Genomic DNA, 17,010 nt, shown 5'->3' on the forward strand with positions numbered 1-17,010 from the left:
TGCAGGCTAACAATTATGTACGCGCAGATAGTCAGCATAACCCCCAGTGGTTGCGAAACATTCCTAAAGGCCAACTGGTACGCCTTAAACGTAATTGTTCCGAAGTAGAGAACTTTATGATCCAATCTGAAGATCTAAAACAAAAATTTATTAATAGAAAATATTCAGAGTCTGACTTTAATGAAGCTTTTAATCAAGTCAATGGGATACATAGAGACACTTTACTCCAATATAAAAAAAAGGATACGCAAGAAAGGAATAATAAGCAGGTAGCGTTCATTACGCAGTATAATGAGATGGCGCCAAAAATAAAACAGATTATTAACAAATATTGGCCAATCTTGTTACAAGATGAGGTGTTAGTGGACATTCTCCCCAAAAGACCTAACATCATATTTTCAAAGGCCAATAACCTTAAGTCAAAGCTAGCCCCCAGCTGTCCAGTGAAACAACATAAGCAGGGACAAGGAGGGAGCTTGAAAGGCTTTTATACCTGTGCTAAGTGTACAGCATGCCTCTATAGTAAGAGTGCTAGACAGTTTAAATCTAACGTCACTAATAAGAGCTACTCCATACAAAAATTTATTAACTGTCATTCAATATATGTTATATACCTATTGCAATGCCCCTGTGGCTTGCAATATGTAGGCAGAACAGGGAGGACGTTCCAAAGACGTATCTACGAGCACATTTACAATATTAAAAGGGGCTTGGTGACACACAGTGTTTCACATCACTTTCTCGTTTGTCATGATAAAAACCCTAATGGTCTTTGCTGTCAGGCTATCGAGATAGTTGATGTTAACCCAAGAGGGGGAAATAGACTCCAGCAGGCCAGTATGCGTGAAGCTTACTGGATATATGAACTGAAAACTATGTCCCCTAAAGGGTTAAACATAGACTTTGAACTTAAGGCTTTTTTGTGAATCATTCAATTGTCTGCCTCTTAATATTTATTTTCTTAATGTTTTTTAATGTTTTAATGTTTTAATGTTTTTATGTATCAATGTCATTATGTTTAATGTTGTCTAAGTTTTTTGTGTTTTTTGTGTATTTGTTTAGCATCTGCCTATCCCCCAGTGCCGCCCCGAGTATGCCCAATATGGGGTTAATTTAATACAATCATTAATTAACAAATCAGAGCTCAGGACTGATGGTATATATACCATAGAGTCCAAGGGGTTGGCACATCCCTTGAAGAAGTACGCGCATGCGTACGAAACGCGTCGGGAAGTTTCCAGTGTTTTTAGTGCTGTTCCAGGTTTGGAGAAGTGTGTATCTGGCGATTTTTAGTTAAGTCAAGCGGTTGACTTTTGAGGACATTGCGGCTCACCAGTGGAGGACTAGTGCTCTAAGAACGTCCGGTGTGGATCTCCAGCGGACGTGACGTCACATCCGTTCGGAAGTTGTATCACCTGAGGGATTCAGCCTTTCACCCCTGTCACGTGAGGACGCCAGTGAGAGGATTCCGGTCGCCATCTTGGAAGCCCAGCTGCATGTCCCCAGTTCGCTGCTTGTTTTATCTGGCATCTTGTGAGTAGGGTTGTAATTTTGCCCCTCCGGATGCGTGTCTCATTCACCCTCCACCTTATTAAATCAGCATTTCTTTATTAATAGGCCTGTGCTAGTGTTACGTTTCATGTGTGTTTGTCTTGGTTTGTATGTCCTGTTTGTCTTGTGTGTTTAGTCCACCTTTCCACCTCCTAATTTGAGTTACTGCACCATAATTTGTTTTTCTTCTTTTTTTCATATCACATCGTTGACGTGAGCATCCTTGATTACCAACTTTAATAGGACTCCATTTGGACATTACATTCTATTGGTTTGGTTTTCATTATTCACTGTGGCGCCGGTTCTTCTTTTTTTCTAATTGTGCTTTGACTGACTGTACTGTCAGTGTTTACCTGGCTGCCAGTTTTTTAACATATAAGTGTTTTAATTTATATACTAGCGCTGTTTTACACCATTCTTTTTTCTGTTTTTGCTTGTATTAAAGACAATAATATAAAAGAGTAGAATCTGACAACATTGCCATGATAAGATACATTGCAAAAGAAGAAGGAAGCAGAAGCGGGAGACTCACATCATGTCTTAGGAAGGCCACACGAACGACATCACAGCGGTTCATATTCCCAGATGCCAAAAAAATGCTGCAGCCAACTTTGAGCCGAACAAGAATCTGTCCAGATGAATGGGAATTAGATGTTGGGATATTTGACTAGCTGATGTATCACCAGGGTCAGCCCCAGAGAAGTCTCCACAAGGTCAATCTAAAAATAAATAAAATAAAAGACTACTTCTGCTCAAGGTTTTCATATGATCACTCGAATAAGGCGAAATGAACATGGTTTGCCCATCTAGTGAATATTGCAATAGATCCCACATGGCATCTCCCAGTCTTTCAGGGGACATGGAGATTGAGTGGCACTGTGACGATGCTAGTCTCCGATCAGGAAATGGACCCGCAGGGCTGAGGTAGGGATGCCAATTAACCGACCAGAGCCCAGGGACAGAGTCCTGTTAGAGTATCAGTGGTCCGTAAGCAGGCAGGGGTCAGGGCAGGTGGCAGTGGTGCAGAATGCAGGCGACAGGCAAAAAGGTTAGGGCAGGTGGAAGACAACGAGGTCGAGGTCACGGTCTGTGGTCAGTAACAGGAATTCCAAATGAACAGGGAAGCAGCATGGATAGTCAAGCCACAGAAACAGGCAAGCCACAGTGACTGGCAAGCCACACGGAAGGCTCAGGAAAAGTATACAATGCTCAGGCAGGGGATGGAAATCACTAGATGTTATTTAAGCCCTTGAACAGGTGCAGCCAATATAGCAGGGTGCCAGTAATCAAAATGTCCACAGCAGCCAGGTAAGGGCAGGTTTCAGCCAAAGGTACACAATGAAAAAGAAGGGATGTTCAAATAAAGCAATTGCAAACTAATGCCAGCCAGGACCTCAACCTTATTAATATACCATCATATATAGCTGTCTTCAAGACAAAATCAAGATTAGTCTGACCTCTCTTTTTAATCATTGATAGAATTTTTGGAAGATAGTTTTGACAAGGGTTTCAGTCTGAGTTGCTTAAAGTGCCAGGTTTCGGCATTATCTGCACTACAAGAGAGGAATTTAGCATCAGACACCTTCCTGACTCTTGCTTTTTTCCTTCATTTTCGAAGATACACCCTTTACTCTGTTGCTCTACTGCTAAAACTCTAATGCAGGCCCTTATCCTCTCCCATCCCGTTTATTGTAACCTTCTACTGTCCAGCCTTCCTGCCTCTCACCTGTCAGCCCTATAATCTATCTTAAATAATGCTACAATCATTTTACTCACTAAAATTAGTTTTAGTGTCTCCTGCCGAAATCCCTCTCCAAGCTTCATATTACTTACAAAATTTTCCTTCTCTCTTTTAAGGCAATACACTCCTCTGATCCTCCTTACATCTCAGTACTAATAGCTCATTATGCACATGCCCAACGACGTCTTCTGTCTGTCCCTTTTGCATCGAAAGTAGTTACATAGTTGTTACATAGTAGATGAGGTTGAAAAAAGACATACGTACATCAAGTTCAATCTATGCTAAACTTAGACATTTATCCTATATCTATACTTACTTATTGATACAGAGGAAGGCAAACAAAAAAAACCCCAGAGTCATATCATCCTATGAAATCTCATAAGGGGAAAAATAAATTCCTTCTTGACTCCAAGAATTGGCAATCGGATTAATCCCTGGATCAACATCCTTCCCATGTTTACTTATTTGGTATATCCCTGTATACCTTTGCTTTCTAAAAAGATGTCCAACCTTTTTTTGAACAAATCTATTGTATCTGCCATCACAGTCTCCATGGGGTATTGAATTCCACATTTTAACCAACCAAACTGTAAAGAACCCTTTCCTTTGTTGCTGGTGAAATCTCCTTTCCCCAAGCCTCAAGGGATGCCCCCCGAGGCATTTGTACTTCCCTTGGGATGAATAGTTCTTCCCCGTCTAAAACCTCTCTCTCCCTCACTGACCCACGCCTCTGGAATGCCCTTCCCCTCAATGTCCGACTGGCACCATAGCTCTCCACCATTAAGACCAATCTTAATACATACCTTGTGACGGTAGGGGGTGTCCGGCCTTCAAAATAAAGAAGAAGAAGCCCGGCTGGTTGCCCCTAAAAAACGTGTGTCAAGAGCTGAGAGTGTCCGCTCTTGGGTCAAGTGCGTAACTTGTTTTGTTTCCCTGTACCTCTGTTCCCATTATATTGTCCCCTGCAGGATTATAAACTAGGGATGCCCTGTGTGGTTAGGGTCCCCCATAGGAAATAGATGCAGGACTTTGGGAGCGGGAGGTTAAGGATGCATATTGGGGGGCAAATAGGGATAAAAACTGTATAAAGTGTTCCTGACCAGAGGTACCGGTAGTACTGATATTTTACCCGCAAATAGCGTATGATTTGAGCGTACGCGTCTGTACATAGAGACACGGTGTGCTATGGAAGTGTAATGTAACTCTATGGGAAATCTGTGCCCCGCCAGCAAGTTCTGCAATTGGGTTTTAAAAAACAGTGCAGGAGCCTGTTTTAAAACCCGATTACAGAGGCCAAGTTTTAGGGTCTAAGTTCTAGGGACCATGTTTTAGGGACCAAGTTTTAGACTCCAAGTTCCCAATGTTAAAAGATGGGCATCCATTACTATGCAGCCAGCCTCTGCATGGCAATGGCGGATCAAAGGGATATATGGGCAAGGTGTCAGGACAACTGGCAAGCGGGGAAGGGCAGAGTACCAAGTCCAGAGAACAAGGGCACCCCGCTGGGGAACCACTTGGACTGCCAGACCTGGTGGAGCCTGCCCAGGGGCGGCAATGAGTTGGTTGGGGGAAGACACTGCTCGTAGACACATTTCCCATTGGCCAATTCATATTTCCCGCTTTGTCGGCAACCTGAGCCTAAGCATGCCCACTCATCTGATTGGGTAAAGCCAGGCGAGCCAGAGGCTCGTGATTGGCTGGTGGGAAAGTTCCCACGCTCTGGTTGGTCGGCACTCCGACTTCCATGCTAGAGATAGCCCAGCGGAGGGTATGTAAGGATACTACCCGACCAGAGAACCAGATAATATGTGGCTTGAGTCGGTGATGCAAAGGTGGGCTTTTCAAAGTTGCTCTTTTAAGAATAGCAGAGCAACCGGCTTCAGTTTCTGGAGCTATTAAGGCCTGCCTAGCGGAGACAAAGTCAGACGCGAGGACCAAGTTCTGAAAATAAAATGTAGCAGTCACGGCTGGGTATTCTCCTCGAAAAGAGTACCAGGAAGCTCGGGACGAGGTACCCGCTCAGGGTAAGCCTTCCGAAGCAGATGCATTGCACCTATTTGAGGCTAGTTTTCACCCCGAGTTGGTATGTACTTTACTGTATTTTGTGCAATTATGTATGTCTACGAGCTTGCACGAATAAACGCAATTTATTCAACAATCTTGTTCTGCCTAGTGAAATGATCCCAGAAGGTTAATAGTGTTAAAAGTACTGGTCTACCATTACAAACCTCTTTAACGAAGCATATGGGTTGCTCCATTGCTGATACTATACATTTCATTCATTGACATCAGCCCCTTGCTGATACACTTACCAGAACACCCTCCTACTGTCTCTAAGTTCCCCCTACTTACCACTTAGATTGTAAGCTTTTCAGAGCAGGGACTCCTTTTCCTAATCTTACTTTTATGTCTCAAGAGCTTATATTTATTATGTATTATATTATGCCTTGTGTATTACTGCTGTGAAGCACTATGTGCATGGATGGCGCTCTATAAAGATATACATACTGTAAAGGCTTATTACAAGATTTCTACAAGCAGTCCAACAGCAAAGGCCCAAAATAAGAAGCACAGTACTAACATGGGATCTTTCATTGGTCTTACAATTCCTGGTGGGTCACCATTTGAACAATTGCAGCAAATTCTGTTGGCCAGGAAGACAATCACATCAGCGAGAAGAGTAGCGGATCTCCAGGCTCTAACGTTTCACCAGGATAACGCAGTTTTAAGACCAGTTTTTTATTTCCTTCCTAAAAGTATTTCCCATTTCATTTAAATTAAGTAATAATCCTTCCTTCATATTCCTATCCTCTCTATATTAATGTATCTCAGTTGTATTTTTACATCCATGGGAGAAACCGAAGTCTGTCCTACAGGTAAGGTGAGGGACTTATATAATAGGACCTGCAGAAGAGTTTCCTGTCCTACTTCGGCTGAAGGGGAGGAACTATCCCATTTAGTACCCACTGCAGTGAGTGGAGACCCGGAAAAGAAAATAACGGTAAACTGAATACATTTTCTCTTTTTTTCCCTAAAACATTTTTTTATTAAAATGGCCTTACTAGAAATTAACATTGGAATATAAATACTAACAATATTAATGGGTTTTAAACAGTCAAAAATATTCACATGAACTAAACATTTAAGATCTCGGGGAGACTATTTACTAATTCTGACCCATGTTCCATGGAGATTATTATCCTGTATGTTACTCACCTGCACTGGTGTCTGGATGGATTTGCCCCTGTTGAATGTCCTGTTCCCCTCTCTCATCCTCTCCCTGCTCTTTAATTGATACAATATCTAGATTTTCATAGTGGAGGCCTGTGGGTTCCAATAGAGGATTACACAGATGTGTATACATTTACACCATACATTGTAGCAGTTTAAAGATATTGTAAAAATGTATATTCCTTCTTAAGAATCTTTTATGGATTTGTCCCATCTCAAAATTATATCTTCATAAGATTCACATATAAATTAAGATAGAAAAACATTTTAATTGAGAGTTTTTTATCCACAAAGTTTACATCGCCATTTTAAAACACTTGGGACGGTGTTCTGCTAACACAGCAGAGAGAGAGACTGCAAACTTGTGTCTCTGCTGATAATATCTTTTACATAATTGGCATCAACCTTGAGTGCGATATTTTGGTTTAAGTCCATAACAAACAAAACATAGTTCTATATATAACTATTCAAAAAGTGCTACTAAACTAAATACTAAATTAACAAGTGCATTAATATTGAAAAAAGTATATATAATATAAATATATTATGCTGGTGAATGTATTGTGAAAAACATCTATAAAAACTCTAAGAAAACACAGCTAAATAAAACAACAATTGATAGCTTTTAAGCAATAAATCAGTTGGTGTAGCAACTCAATATCCACACTCCACTGGAGGGTAAGCCAATAAGTCCAAAAAAGTTCATGAGAGCTCATAGCTTCCAGCTAGATTTAGTAGTAGTACTGCAACCCTGATGAAGCCGGGTACCCCGGCGAAACACGTGATGGAGATAGCCAAGTAAACAGAGGACATTTCCCAGCCCCCATTGACGTTCCTGCATCTCGGCAGGTAGATTAGAGGATGAAATCCGAATTACACCATAGGGAAGCTGTCTGCAGCCCGAGTGACCCTAGAGAATATGTGTAGGAGAGTGATCGAGGGGAGAGCCAAAGGAGAGATTCCTCAAATGCTAAATGCTTAAAAGAACTTCCCAAATGTGAGTGTAACCATTGGATGTTAGTTAATACACTGTTAGTTAACTTTTGGAAACAAATTGCACTATCGTTTATTTTTTGTTCTCGTCCCTTTTTTATTTTCATCTCTACTATTTTTGTTACACGTGAGTTTGTCTGTATGTCACTTCTATTGAATCTAGCAGGACGCTATGAACTTTTTTTAAAATATAGTTCTACCTGAACTCCTGTTTAATGGGATTCCCAAAGATTTGAGGGACTTGTAATTCTCCACCATTACGTCCTTGTAGAGCCCCTTGTGTCCTTCTATATAGTCCCACTCCTCCATAGAGAAATAGACTGCAACATCCTCACACCTTATAGGTACCTGAGACAGAGAGAATCCCATTCAGCGTTCACATAGAGCAATTTATTATGTAATTACACATAAAGAGACAGTAAAACAAGAACATGCAGAGAATCACAGAGAGAAGATAGAATAATACACACAGGTCCAGACAGAGCTTGGTCAGTAAAGGGTCATTATTCTGTCCCGTTTGTGTTTCTCCCTGTTATGTGACTGCTGTCTCTCCCCAGTGTTTGTTGTTACTAATGTAACTACTTTCCCTTCATGTTGCCTAGCAACTACTGCACTGGCTCTAATTTGGTATGTTCCAAGACCCCTGGCTGTTGGTTTCTCCTTGACATATTTCCTTAATGAACAGGCAACCATACTGTCTCTTGCAGCCAGCAGCCATCTTGAGAAGTCACCTCACCTATCTCCTCTGGAAAAGTTAATATAATTAACTTCTCCCATATATTTGTTACCTGCCCATCCCACACCCCTTTTTGTTACTGTTGTTCTACAATAGAGATTACAGAAGAAAATAAGGACTCTGTGTGCATCAAAAGAGTTAAGCTGCCTGTCTCTACTCACTTGCCACAGTGAGCTTGGGACAGAACAGTCATGCATCTGGTATAATGTAACATTCACCAGCAGTGCTCACCTCTCCAGTTAGCAGGTGGATGCTGCTGTGGGGGGAATTCTTCCTCACAGTTATGTATTCCTACAGAATGAAAGAGAGAGTTATGTATGAGATGAGAGATGAGGAAAGGGGATATGAGACGGGGAGAGGGGATATGAGACGAGAGGAAATTAAAGCATGATTTATTTTAGAAACCTATATAAAATTTGGCACATTTTGCTTCTTTTTTTTTTTAAATGTTGAATTATGCAAGTATTTTTACGTATTTGTATTCACATTTATATTGTATACCGATATCGATTTAATAAAAAAAAAATTCCATGTGGATTTGGATTAAACCCGTAAACTATTAAACACAGTTGTCTGCGCATGCGTGAGCTCTCTGGAGTGCGCAGACGGCTACTGTGTTAATAGCTACTGACAAAAATATTGATTGAGGGCCACAGAACCCCCACCTTTTTTCACAAAAAGAAAGCACACAGTGTGTGTGTGTGTGTGTGTGTGTGTGTGTGTGTGTGTGTGTGTGTGTGTGTGTGTGTGTGTGTGTGTGTGTGTTTTCTGTCTCTGGCTTACTGAGGCTTAATAAATTGAGACAGGCAGAAAATGATTCCTTCTTTCATAAAAAATGGAGTCTTTGAATTTTTGATGTTTTATTGTAGGAACATGAACAGAAATGAGGCAATGGAGTATCTCAGTCCTGGGTTTCCACAGACGGCTCAAATCACAAGGCTTGACAAAGCACCTACGCCGTACGAAACATGTTAGAGAACTTGGAAGCGCCACATTTTTGGATTCTAATCAATAAACATCATTCTTGGTCACCACGTCCAGTGTTACCTTTTTTGTCTGTGCACGTTTTTTAACATTCCAAGAAGACTATTCGTTAAGTCTGGTCCAGTAATGAGAACATAGTTTTTTTTTTTAAACTTAGATTTTATTCATTTTCAACAGAGCAAACATATATTGAACTCATGAGGAGCCCCCCCTTTTTTTTTTTTTTTAAATATCATTACATCTTCACAAACAACATGGCAGGCATTACATATTCAGTGATACTTAACCTCTATAGCTAACACGTCTCCATCTTGCATATAACAACATTATATTTATGAAAATAAACTGCCAATGTACAAACATGACTAATAATAAAACAAAATAGAATGAAGAAAGAGAAAAAAACAAAACAGTTGGGGGGGGGGGGGTTTGACTGTGTCTCAGCGGTCTCTTCCACTCCACGGAGGTTCCAGGCCCAGTTTGGACTCTAGATATCCCATATTTAACTGTAAGTTTCCTCACTTTCTAATTGCTTTAGGTTAAAGGAGAACGCATTTACTTCAATCAAAGCCAAATCGTAGATACCTCTACCCCGGGGATATCTGTCTGGGCCAACTAAGGTGTCCAGACTTTTAGATAATTTTCTCCTGTGTCATTAACTAACACACAAGCCAAATTCTGTTCCGAATTTTTGGGATATTTGGGATTTCAGTTTGTTTCCACACTGCTGCGATGTTCCGAATTTTTGGGATTTCAGTTTGTTTCCACACTGCTGCGATCTCGCATCTTGTAGCAGTTGCAAAAAGTGCAATCAGCTTGTTAGCTGCTTTAGAGATTCCCGGCAATGGTCTATTCAATAAGAACAGCCATGGATCCGGGGGAATTTTGAGATCAAATATTCTCTTTATCCAATTTCTGATTTTCTCCCAGAGTGGGGTGATGCGAGGGCAAGACCACAGCATGTGCAACAGATTTGCTGTTTCTCCGCATTGTCGCGGGCACAATGGGGAGTAACCTGGTACAAATCTCAATAATTTGAGTGGGGTCAGGTACCACCTCATCAGGACTTTATATGCGTTCTCCTTTAACGTTGTGCATATTGAGGACTTGGCGGCGGCCGTGACTATTTTTGTCCAGCTTTTTTCATCTGATTCCTCTCCTATTTCCGCCTCCCATTGTCTCATATTTTAGTTTAAGGCTATTCCCTGGTGCAGAGACTCCTAGGAATTGAACACTTGAATCAAATATCACCCGGATTTGACCAGTTTATGGGTGTGGTAAACGCCAAATAATGGTGGTACCAGCATTCTTCACCTTCTTTCAGTGGAGGAGTGGGTTCTGCTAACCACTGTCGAATATCTTCTGCCTGAAGGCCACAAAGTGATGCTTTGTTTCTGGCTTCCTTTCCAAGTTGCAACGCAGCAAAGCAAGTCTAGAGAGGGCCTGTTGTTCAGGAGACGTCCTCTGGGTGAATGAAATGGAAGTGGAGTCACCAAACTGTTTGATTCGTCTGTGTAAAGAGTTCTTTATCCATCATCCTCAGTAAATCTGTCTTCTATTGATGGAGCTGGTTTATCATTGTCTTTTGTTGTCTGCAATGCTGTACATCCAAGACCGTTTCCACACTTCTCTCATGTAAAGATATCTCTGTAAGTTTCAGTGATATGCCTTTGTTTCTCTTCGTTGCCAAGCCCTACTTATATGTCGAAGTGGTTAGGACATGGTTTGAAGAGAGATGCACGTCCATTATCCAATGTTTGTTTATAGGGCATCGATGTTGTCGGTCTGTGCACTTTGTCAATGCATACGTAACCCACAATTACCCACCCCAGGTCAAGTCTTTGGGCATACGGGGTGTTATGGGATCCATTGCGCTGTTTGTGGATTTTGTATAAACTCAAGATAGCCCTGCCAAGCAGTAGTAAGACCTGGGTGTAAGGAATCCGCTCCTGGGTTTTGCTGAAACCTTGTCCTTATAGAACCTTGCAGCTTCTAGGAAACTCCCCCTTGAACCTACAATCAAGAATCACCTGCTTCTGCAATTAGACTGCAGCCTGCTTCTTGCTGCCTCCTATGCAGCTCTGTCTCATTTGCTATCTGTTCTATTTAACTCCTGCCCCGCCCACCAGGAAGTTGCTGAACATAGACCTTCTATAGTAACTGTGTTTGCCTCAGCCTGTGTTTGGCCTGCCTGGCCTTCTTGTTCTCAATTACTGGCAGACCCCACCGCGGTTACACTGAAGCCTCAGTGTTTCTTGTCTGCAGTTCCTGTTTTCCTGTGTGAACCTAGGCTGGATCCTGCTTCTCCTTCCACTCAGAAGCGTATATGAAGAGCTCCTAGGCATTGTGGAATCAGGTTGTATTTTTTCTTCTTTTCATTTGTTATATTTTGGAGTAAAACTGTGGGGGATTGTGTGTTTTGTAGAGGTTTTTATGTTGTTTTTGGGGTTTAAAACCCGTTTTTGGTTTTTCACCCAGGGGCTGCAGTGTTTCAATCCCAGCACAGCTGCACTTTGGCAGCTGGAAACTGTAGCTTTCAACCCCTCTCTCCTCCCCCACCCCTGGTTGTTTTACTTCTAATTTCACTTTATTTTTCTAAAGCCTGATTCCTCTTTTTCACTTGCAATTGGAGCTCTGTGTCTTTCTTTAAAAAGACTTGTAAAATTGTGGTGTGGCTAATTGCAACAGAGAGAGATAAACTAATAAGGGGAAAAGAAAAAAACTACAGCAGGTTTTTAAAAACTGTTTTTTTCCCCCTCCCTTTGCAGAGAGGTTAATTGGTTCTTAAAAGGACAGTTCCTTTTGCACCTCTCTCTCTAAACACTACCTCCTCCCCTGACTAAAAGGCCTATTATTATCATGCCTAAGGGAAGTAGGAGTAGTGCGGCAACGGGGGCAACACCCGGATACAGGACCCCAAAAACTGGGGTCCCTAAGAGCAATAGCGTTAGCCACAGCCCTAGGTCTGGTCCTTCCAGTGTCCTGGCCACGCCTCCCCCAGCGCCTGTTAGCAGCGTGGCCCCAGCTCAAACATGGGCGCAGGTAACAGCTGCAGGCGTTGACCCCAGCAACAACAATGCTGGGGCCACGCCCTGTGTGAGCAGGAAGCTTGGGGTGAGGTGCCCAATGTCACCTGGCCTTAGCATGGAAATTTATGTAAGGGCTGTGGCAGACGTTGTGGGTCCCTCTGCTGTGGTGGCGGCCAGCAAGATGTATGGGAGGGTCATTTTCTTCCTCCGTACGCTGGCTGCCACCCACACCCTGGTGCAGAAAAGCATCAATGTAGGAGGGACCTACATCCCTATAGAACCCATGGAGGGGTTAGGCACAAAGGTCATTCTTTCAAATGTGCCCCCCTTCATCCCAGACAGCCTCTTGCGGCCGCACCTGCAAACCCTGGGAGACATTAAGTCTCCTATAACAAAATTGCCTTTGGGCTGCAGGGATAGGGCGCTGAGGCATGTGCTCTCATTTAGGCGGCAGGTACAACTGCTACTGCCGGGGAGCACAGAATCTGTGGAGGGGTCCTTTAGGGTGCCCTACGAGGGCATTCAATACACTGTGTTCTATGGCACGGAGGGGGTTAGGTGTTATCTGTGCAAGGAGCTGAGGCACACTCGTAGGAGTTGCAACAAAGGGAACAGAAATCCCACCTTAGCTCCTGCACCCGCCCCTCCCTCTGCCAAGACACCCGGTACCGCTGTGCCTACCACAGCGGGGCTCTCGAGGGCCCAGGTCCCCCTGGGACCGTAGGAGATGTTGCTGTCCAATCCCGTGACATCTGTACCTCTCCCCAAAGAACAGAGGAAAGGAAAAGCCCTCGAGAGCCCAGGTCCCCCCTGGGACCGCAGAAGATGTCACTGCTCCATCTCAAACAGTGACATCTGAACCTCTCCCCCCAAATAAGAGGGAGAAGGAAAAAGTCACCCCAGAACAGTCACCCTCTGTTGTCACTGTCCCCCCTCCCCAAGAACCCCTTACCCCCAATGTAAGCACCGTACAAGGTGTGGGGGAGCGGGAGGAAGTTCCTGCTGGGGAGGCAGCGGCACCCTCTCCTGGGGAATCAATCCCCAGGAAGAGCAAATTTAAAACCAAAAACAAGAGGGTGATTGAGGAGGTCGAGGAGGGTGAACAGTATTACGTTCACCCGCGGATGTCTCCTAAAGGGAACGGAACATCAGTTCCGCACGAGGTGGCTCCATCCGGCCCACTGGTTGGGATTAACCAGTGTGAGCCAGATCCCATAAATGTACAGCCCCCTCCCCCCTCGAAGATCTGGAGGGAATGCAAGAGGAGGTACCCGACATCTCTGGGGTGGAAGGCTAAAGTGCTCAACAGCATGAGGCCTTACCCCTAGAAATAGACGTTGGGGAGCCTCCCAACGCCCCTCTGGGTTGAAGAGCATCCCCCGGAGACTTGTGTTTTGGTGAATTTACCCCACCGGACACAGGAAAGATAGCTGTCTTCGGGGACTCGGGGGTCGACCGGGATCCCCTTCCGCTTGTACTGCCTTCGGGTGACGCACATAGGGATAAAAAGCTGCGGTTTGAGTCACCGGAGGAAGGAGATGGGCTAGGGCTGACCCCCGTGGTTGGGGGTTTCGAGGGTGTTTTGGTGAGCACTTCAGATTACATCTGGGAGTTGTCTGACCTGAACCCTCTTAGTGCGGAGTTTTGGGCAGGCACTTTATTGGGAGTGACTGCTGGGATAGACCCTCCCTATGAGGTCCTTGCTGATGAGTGCCCTCCTGCGGATGGTGGGTGCCCTCCCGCGGATGGTGAGTGCCCTCCCGCGGATGGTGAGTGCCCTCCCGCGGATGGTGAGTGCCCTCCCGCGGATGGTGAGTGCCCTCCCGCGGATGGTGAGTGCCCTCCCGCGGATGGTGAGTGCCCTCCCGCGGATGGTGAGTGCCCTTCCGCGGATGGTGAGTGCCCTCCTGAGGTTGGTGACTTCCCTCCCGCGGTTGATGAGTGCCCTCCCGCGGTTGGTGAGTGCCCTCCCGCAGGTGATGCAAACACCCGTGGCATGCCATTCATCTGTATGGCGCTAGAGGAAACTAGTAGGGCACTGTGTGCCTCTGTGGCCCCTGAGGACTCTCGGGAGACTACTGCCTCCGCCATGTCGCCACCAGCTGCCCCTGAACATCCTGACTCAGGGATGGATGTGGAGAGCATAGTGGACCCCCTCGTGGAAACACCGAGGAGGGGATCCAATCTAGGGCTGAGAGAGGCCCCCGCAGAGAAGGACGGGGGTCTTGAATTCTCCAGCCAAGAGGAGCCTGGGGAGTTGGGGCTCAGTGGGGCGTCCTCTGGCACCATGGAGTCGGTGGACTCCTCGACCCCTGTTATCCCTGCCCGGGAGCTAGTTTCCTGGAGGCTACCCTCTGCAGACACGGACATACGAAGGTGCAGTTGGCCCTTGAGAGGTGGAAAGATGTTTCGGTCATTCTCCACTCTCTTAGAGTATATATCAGGGCTAACCACAAGGCCAAACTCTCCGGGACTATCGAACATGTTCGGGTCCTAAAGTTTAACAAAGTGTTGCGAGAGCACGTAAAGGCTTCTCGGGGTATAGTACCCTGAGCGCCTATGGGAAGCAAGACTCTTGATTACCAATGGCTTTGAGCATCGGTACGCTAAACGTAAATGGATGTAAGGACGGGTTTCGCAGGTTCCAGGTACTCTCCTTTTTACAAAAGGGAAAGTATTCTGTGAGTTTCCTGCAGGAAACCCATACCACTCCAGAGGCTGAAGCCAGCTGGCATCTGGAGTGGCGAGGCAAGGTCTTCTTCAGCCACCTCACTTCGTCATCATGAACCTGTTCTCTGAATCCTTTCAACCTGAGCTGCTGCTTGCCAAAACTGTTGTTCCAAGTCGCCTGTTGCATCTCAGGGTCCGGCACGAGGACTACACGTTTAACTTCTTGAACGTGTATGCTCCTGCCACCGGATCCCTGAGAAGGCAGTTCTTCGTCAGATTGTCTGAATACCTGGAGACAGTCGACGCGGACAAACACGTGGTGCTCGGGGGTGATTTTAACTGCACCTTCGAGGCTCTAAAGGACCGGAGTGGTCCGGAGCCACACCCGGGTTCAGCGTTGGACTTGCGGGAGGCCATCACCCGCTACTCCTTGGTAGACGTCTGGCGAGAACAACATCCCGAGGTATCCACTGAGTTCACCTATGTTAGGGTGTTTAGAGGTGAACGGATATCCTGGTCCAGGATCGACAGGTTGTACATTTCCAGCCACAGCCTGTCGCGAGCCCAGTCCAGTACCATTAGGCTGGCGCCGTTTTCAGACCACAAATGTGCGTCCGTGACGGTGGCGCTAACACCAGCAGCGCCCTCGGGCGCCTATTGGCATTTCAACAATACGTTGTTGGAGGACAAGGGGTTTGCGACGTCGGTCCGAGACTTTTGGATGGCCTGGAGAGGTTGCAGGTCAGACTTTGCCACGTTAGAGCAGTGGTGGGACGTGGGCAAGGTGCATCTGCGCCTCGTATGTCAAGAACACACGAAAGGTGCCAGCAGGCGGCGCGATGCTGAGATCGAGGCCCTTAGAGAAGAGGTGCTTGATCTCGAGAGGCGGCTGTCTGTGTCAGGAGACCAATACCTGCATTGTACATACGTGGAGAGGAAGAGCGCTCTCCGGGACTTGGAAGATCGGAGAGCTCGGGGGGCGTATGTGCGATCTCGCATCTGCTTCCTTCGGGAGATGGGTCGCGGATCGCGCCTCTTCTACGCGCTGGAGAAAAAGAGGGGAAACCGTAAACACATCACCTGCTTGCTAGCGGAGGACGGTACCCCTCTGACTGACCCGGAGAGCATCCGGGACAGAACCCGGAGGTTTTACATAGATCTTTTCTCTCCGGAGTCCATCCAGTTGGATGCATGCAGGGACTTATGGGAGGGGCTTCCCGCGGTCGGTGAGGGTGAAAGAGAGTGGCTTGAGTTACCTTTGACTCTGGCCGAGCTCTCTGGGGCCCTAAGTCTCCTGTCCCGCGGAAAAACGCCGCGGCTGGACGGGCTGACCATGGAATTCTTCCAGTTTTTTTGGGAGATGCTGGGACCTGATTTCACCGAGGTCCTAGCCGAAGCCCTGGAGACCGGTCAGATGCCCCTTTCATGTCGACGGGCAGTACTGTCTCTGCTGCCGAAGAAGGGGGATCTTCGCCAGATTTCCAACTGGCGACCGGTCTCACTGCTCAGCACGGATTATAAGATCGTGGCCAAAGCGCTTTCGCAGAGGCTCAAGTCCGTGCTGGCAGAGGTGATTCACCCCGACCAGTCATATACTGTCCCGGGCCGGAGCATTCATGACAACATTTTTCTGGTACGGGACCTGCTACACCACGCGCAGAGGACTGGTCTGTCACTCGCCTTCCTGTCCCTAGATCAGGAAAAGGCATTTGACAAGGTGGATCACCGTTACCTCATGCAGACCCTGCGGGCGTTTGGCTTTGGCCCACAATTTGTGGGCCTTCTCCAGATGCTGTACGCCTCTGCAGAGTGTCTGGTTAAAATTAATTGGTCCCTGACGGCACCTTTTGTGTTTGGTCGGGGAGTACGTCAGGGGTGTCCCCTGTCTGGGCAACTATACGCGCTGGCCATCGAGCCTTTCCTCTGCCTACTGAGGAGGAGGCTCACCGGGCTGGTGCTGCGGGAGCCCGACATGCGGGTAGTCCTGTCGGCTTATGCCGATGACGTGCTCCTCGTGGCCCAGGACCTAGTTGATCTAGAGCGGGCACAAGCGTGCCAAGAGGTCTACACTGCGG

General features: G+C 46.0%; 1 protein-coding gene across 1 annotated transcript in view; it reads right to left on the bottom strand.

Annotated features, from left to right (window-relative positions):
* LOC142471209 (uncharacterized) overlaps positions 1-17,010 on the bottom strand; it is a 52,104-nt gene that overhangs the window by 13,245 nt on the left and 21,849 nt on the right. Inside the window, 3 exon segments of the mRNA XM_075578006.1 lie at positions 6,509-6,616; positions 7,717-7,864; positions 8,484-8,543. Coding sequence (XP_075434121.1) covers positions 6,509-6,616; positions 7,717-7,864; positions 8,484-8,543 — 316 coding nt within the window.

This window comes from Ascaphus truei, chromosome 20 (assembly GCF_040206685.1).
Source record: "Ascaphus truei isolate aAscTru1 chromosome 20, aAscTru1.hap1, whole genome shotgun sequence".
NCBI classification, from domain to species: domain Eukaryota; kingdom Metazoa; phylum Chordata; class Amphibia; order Anura; family Ascaphidae; genus Ascaphus; species Ascaphus truei.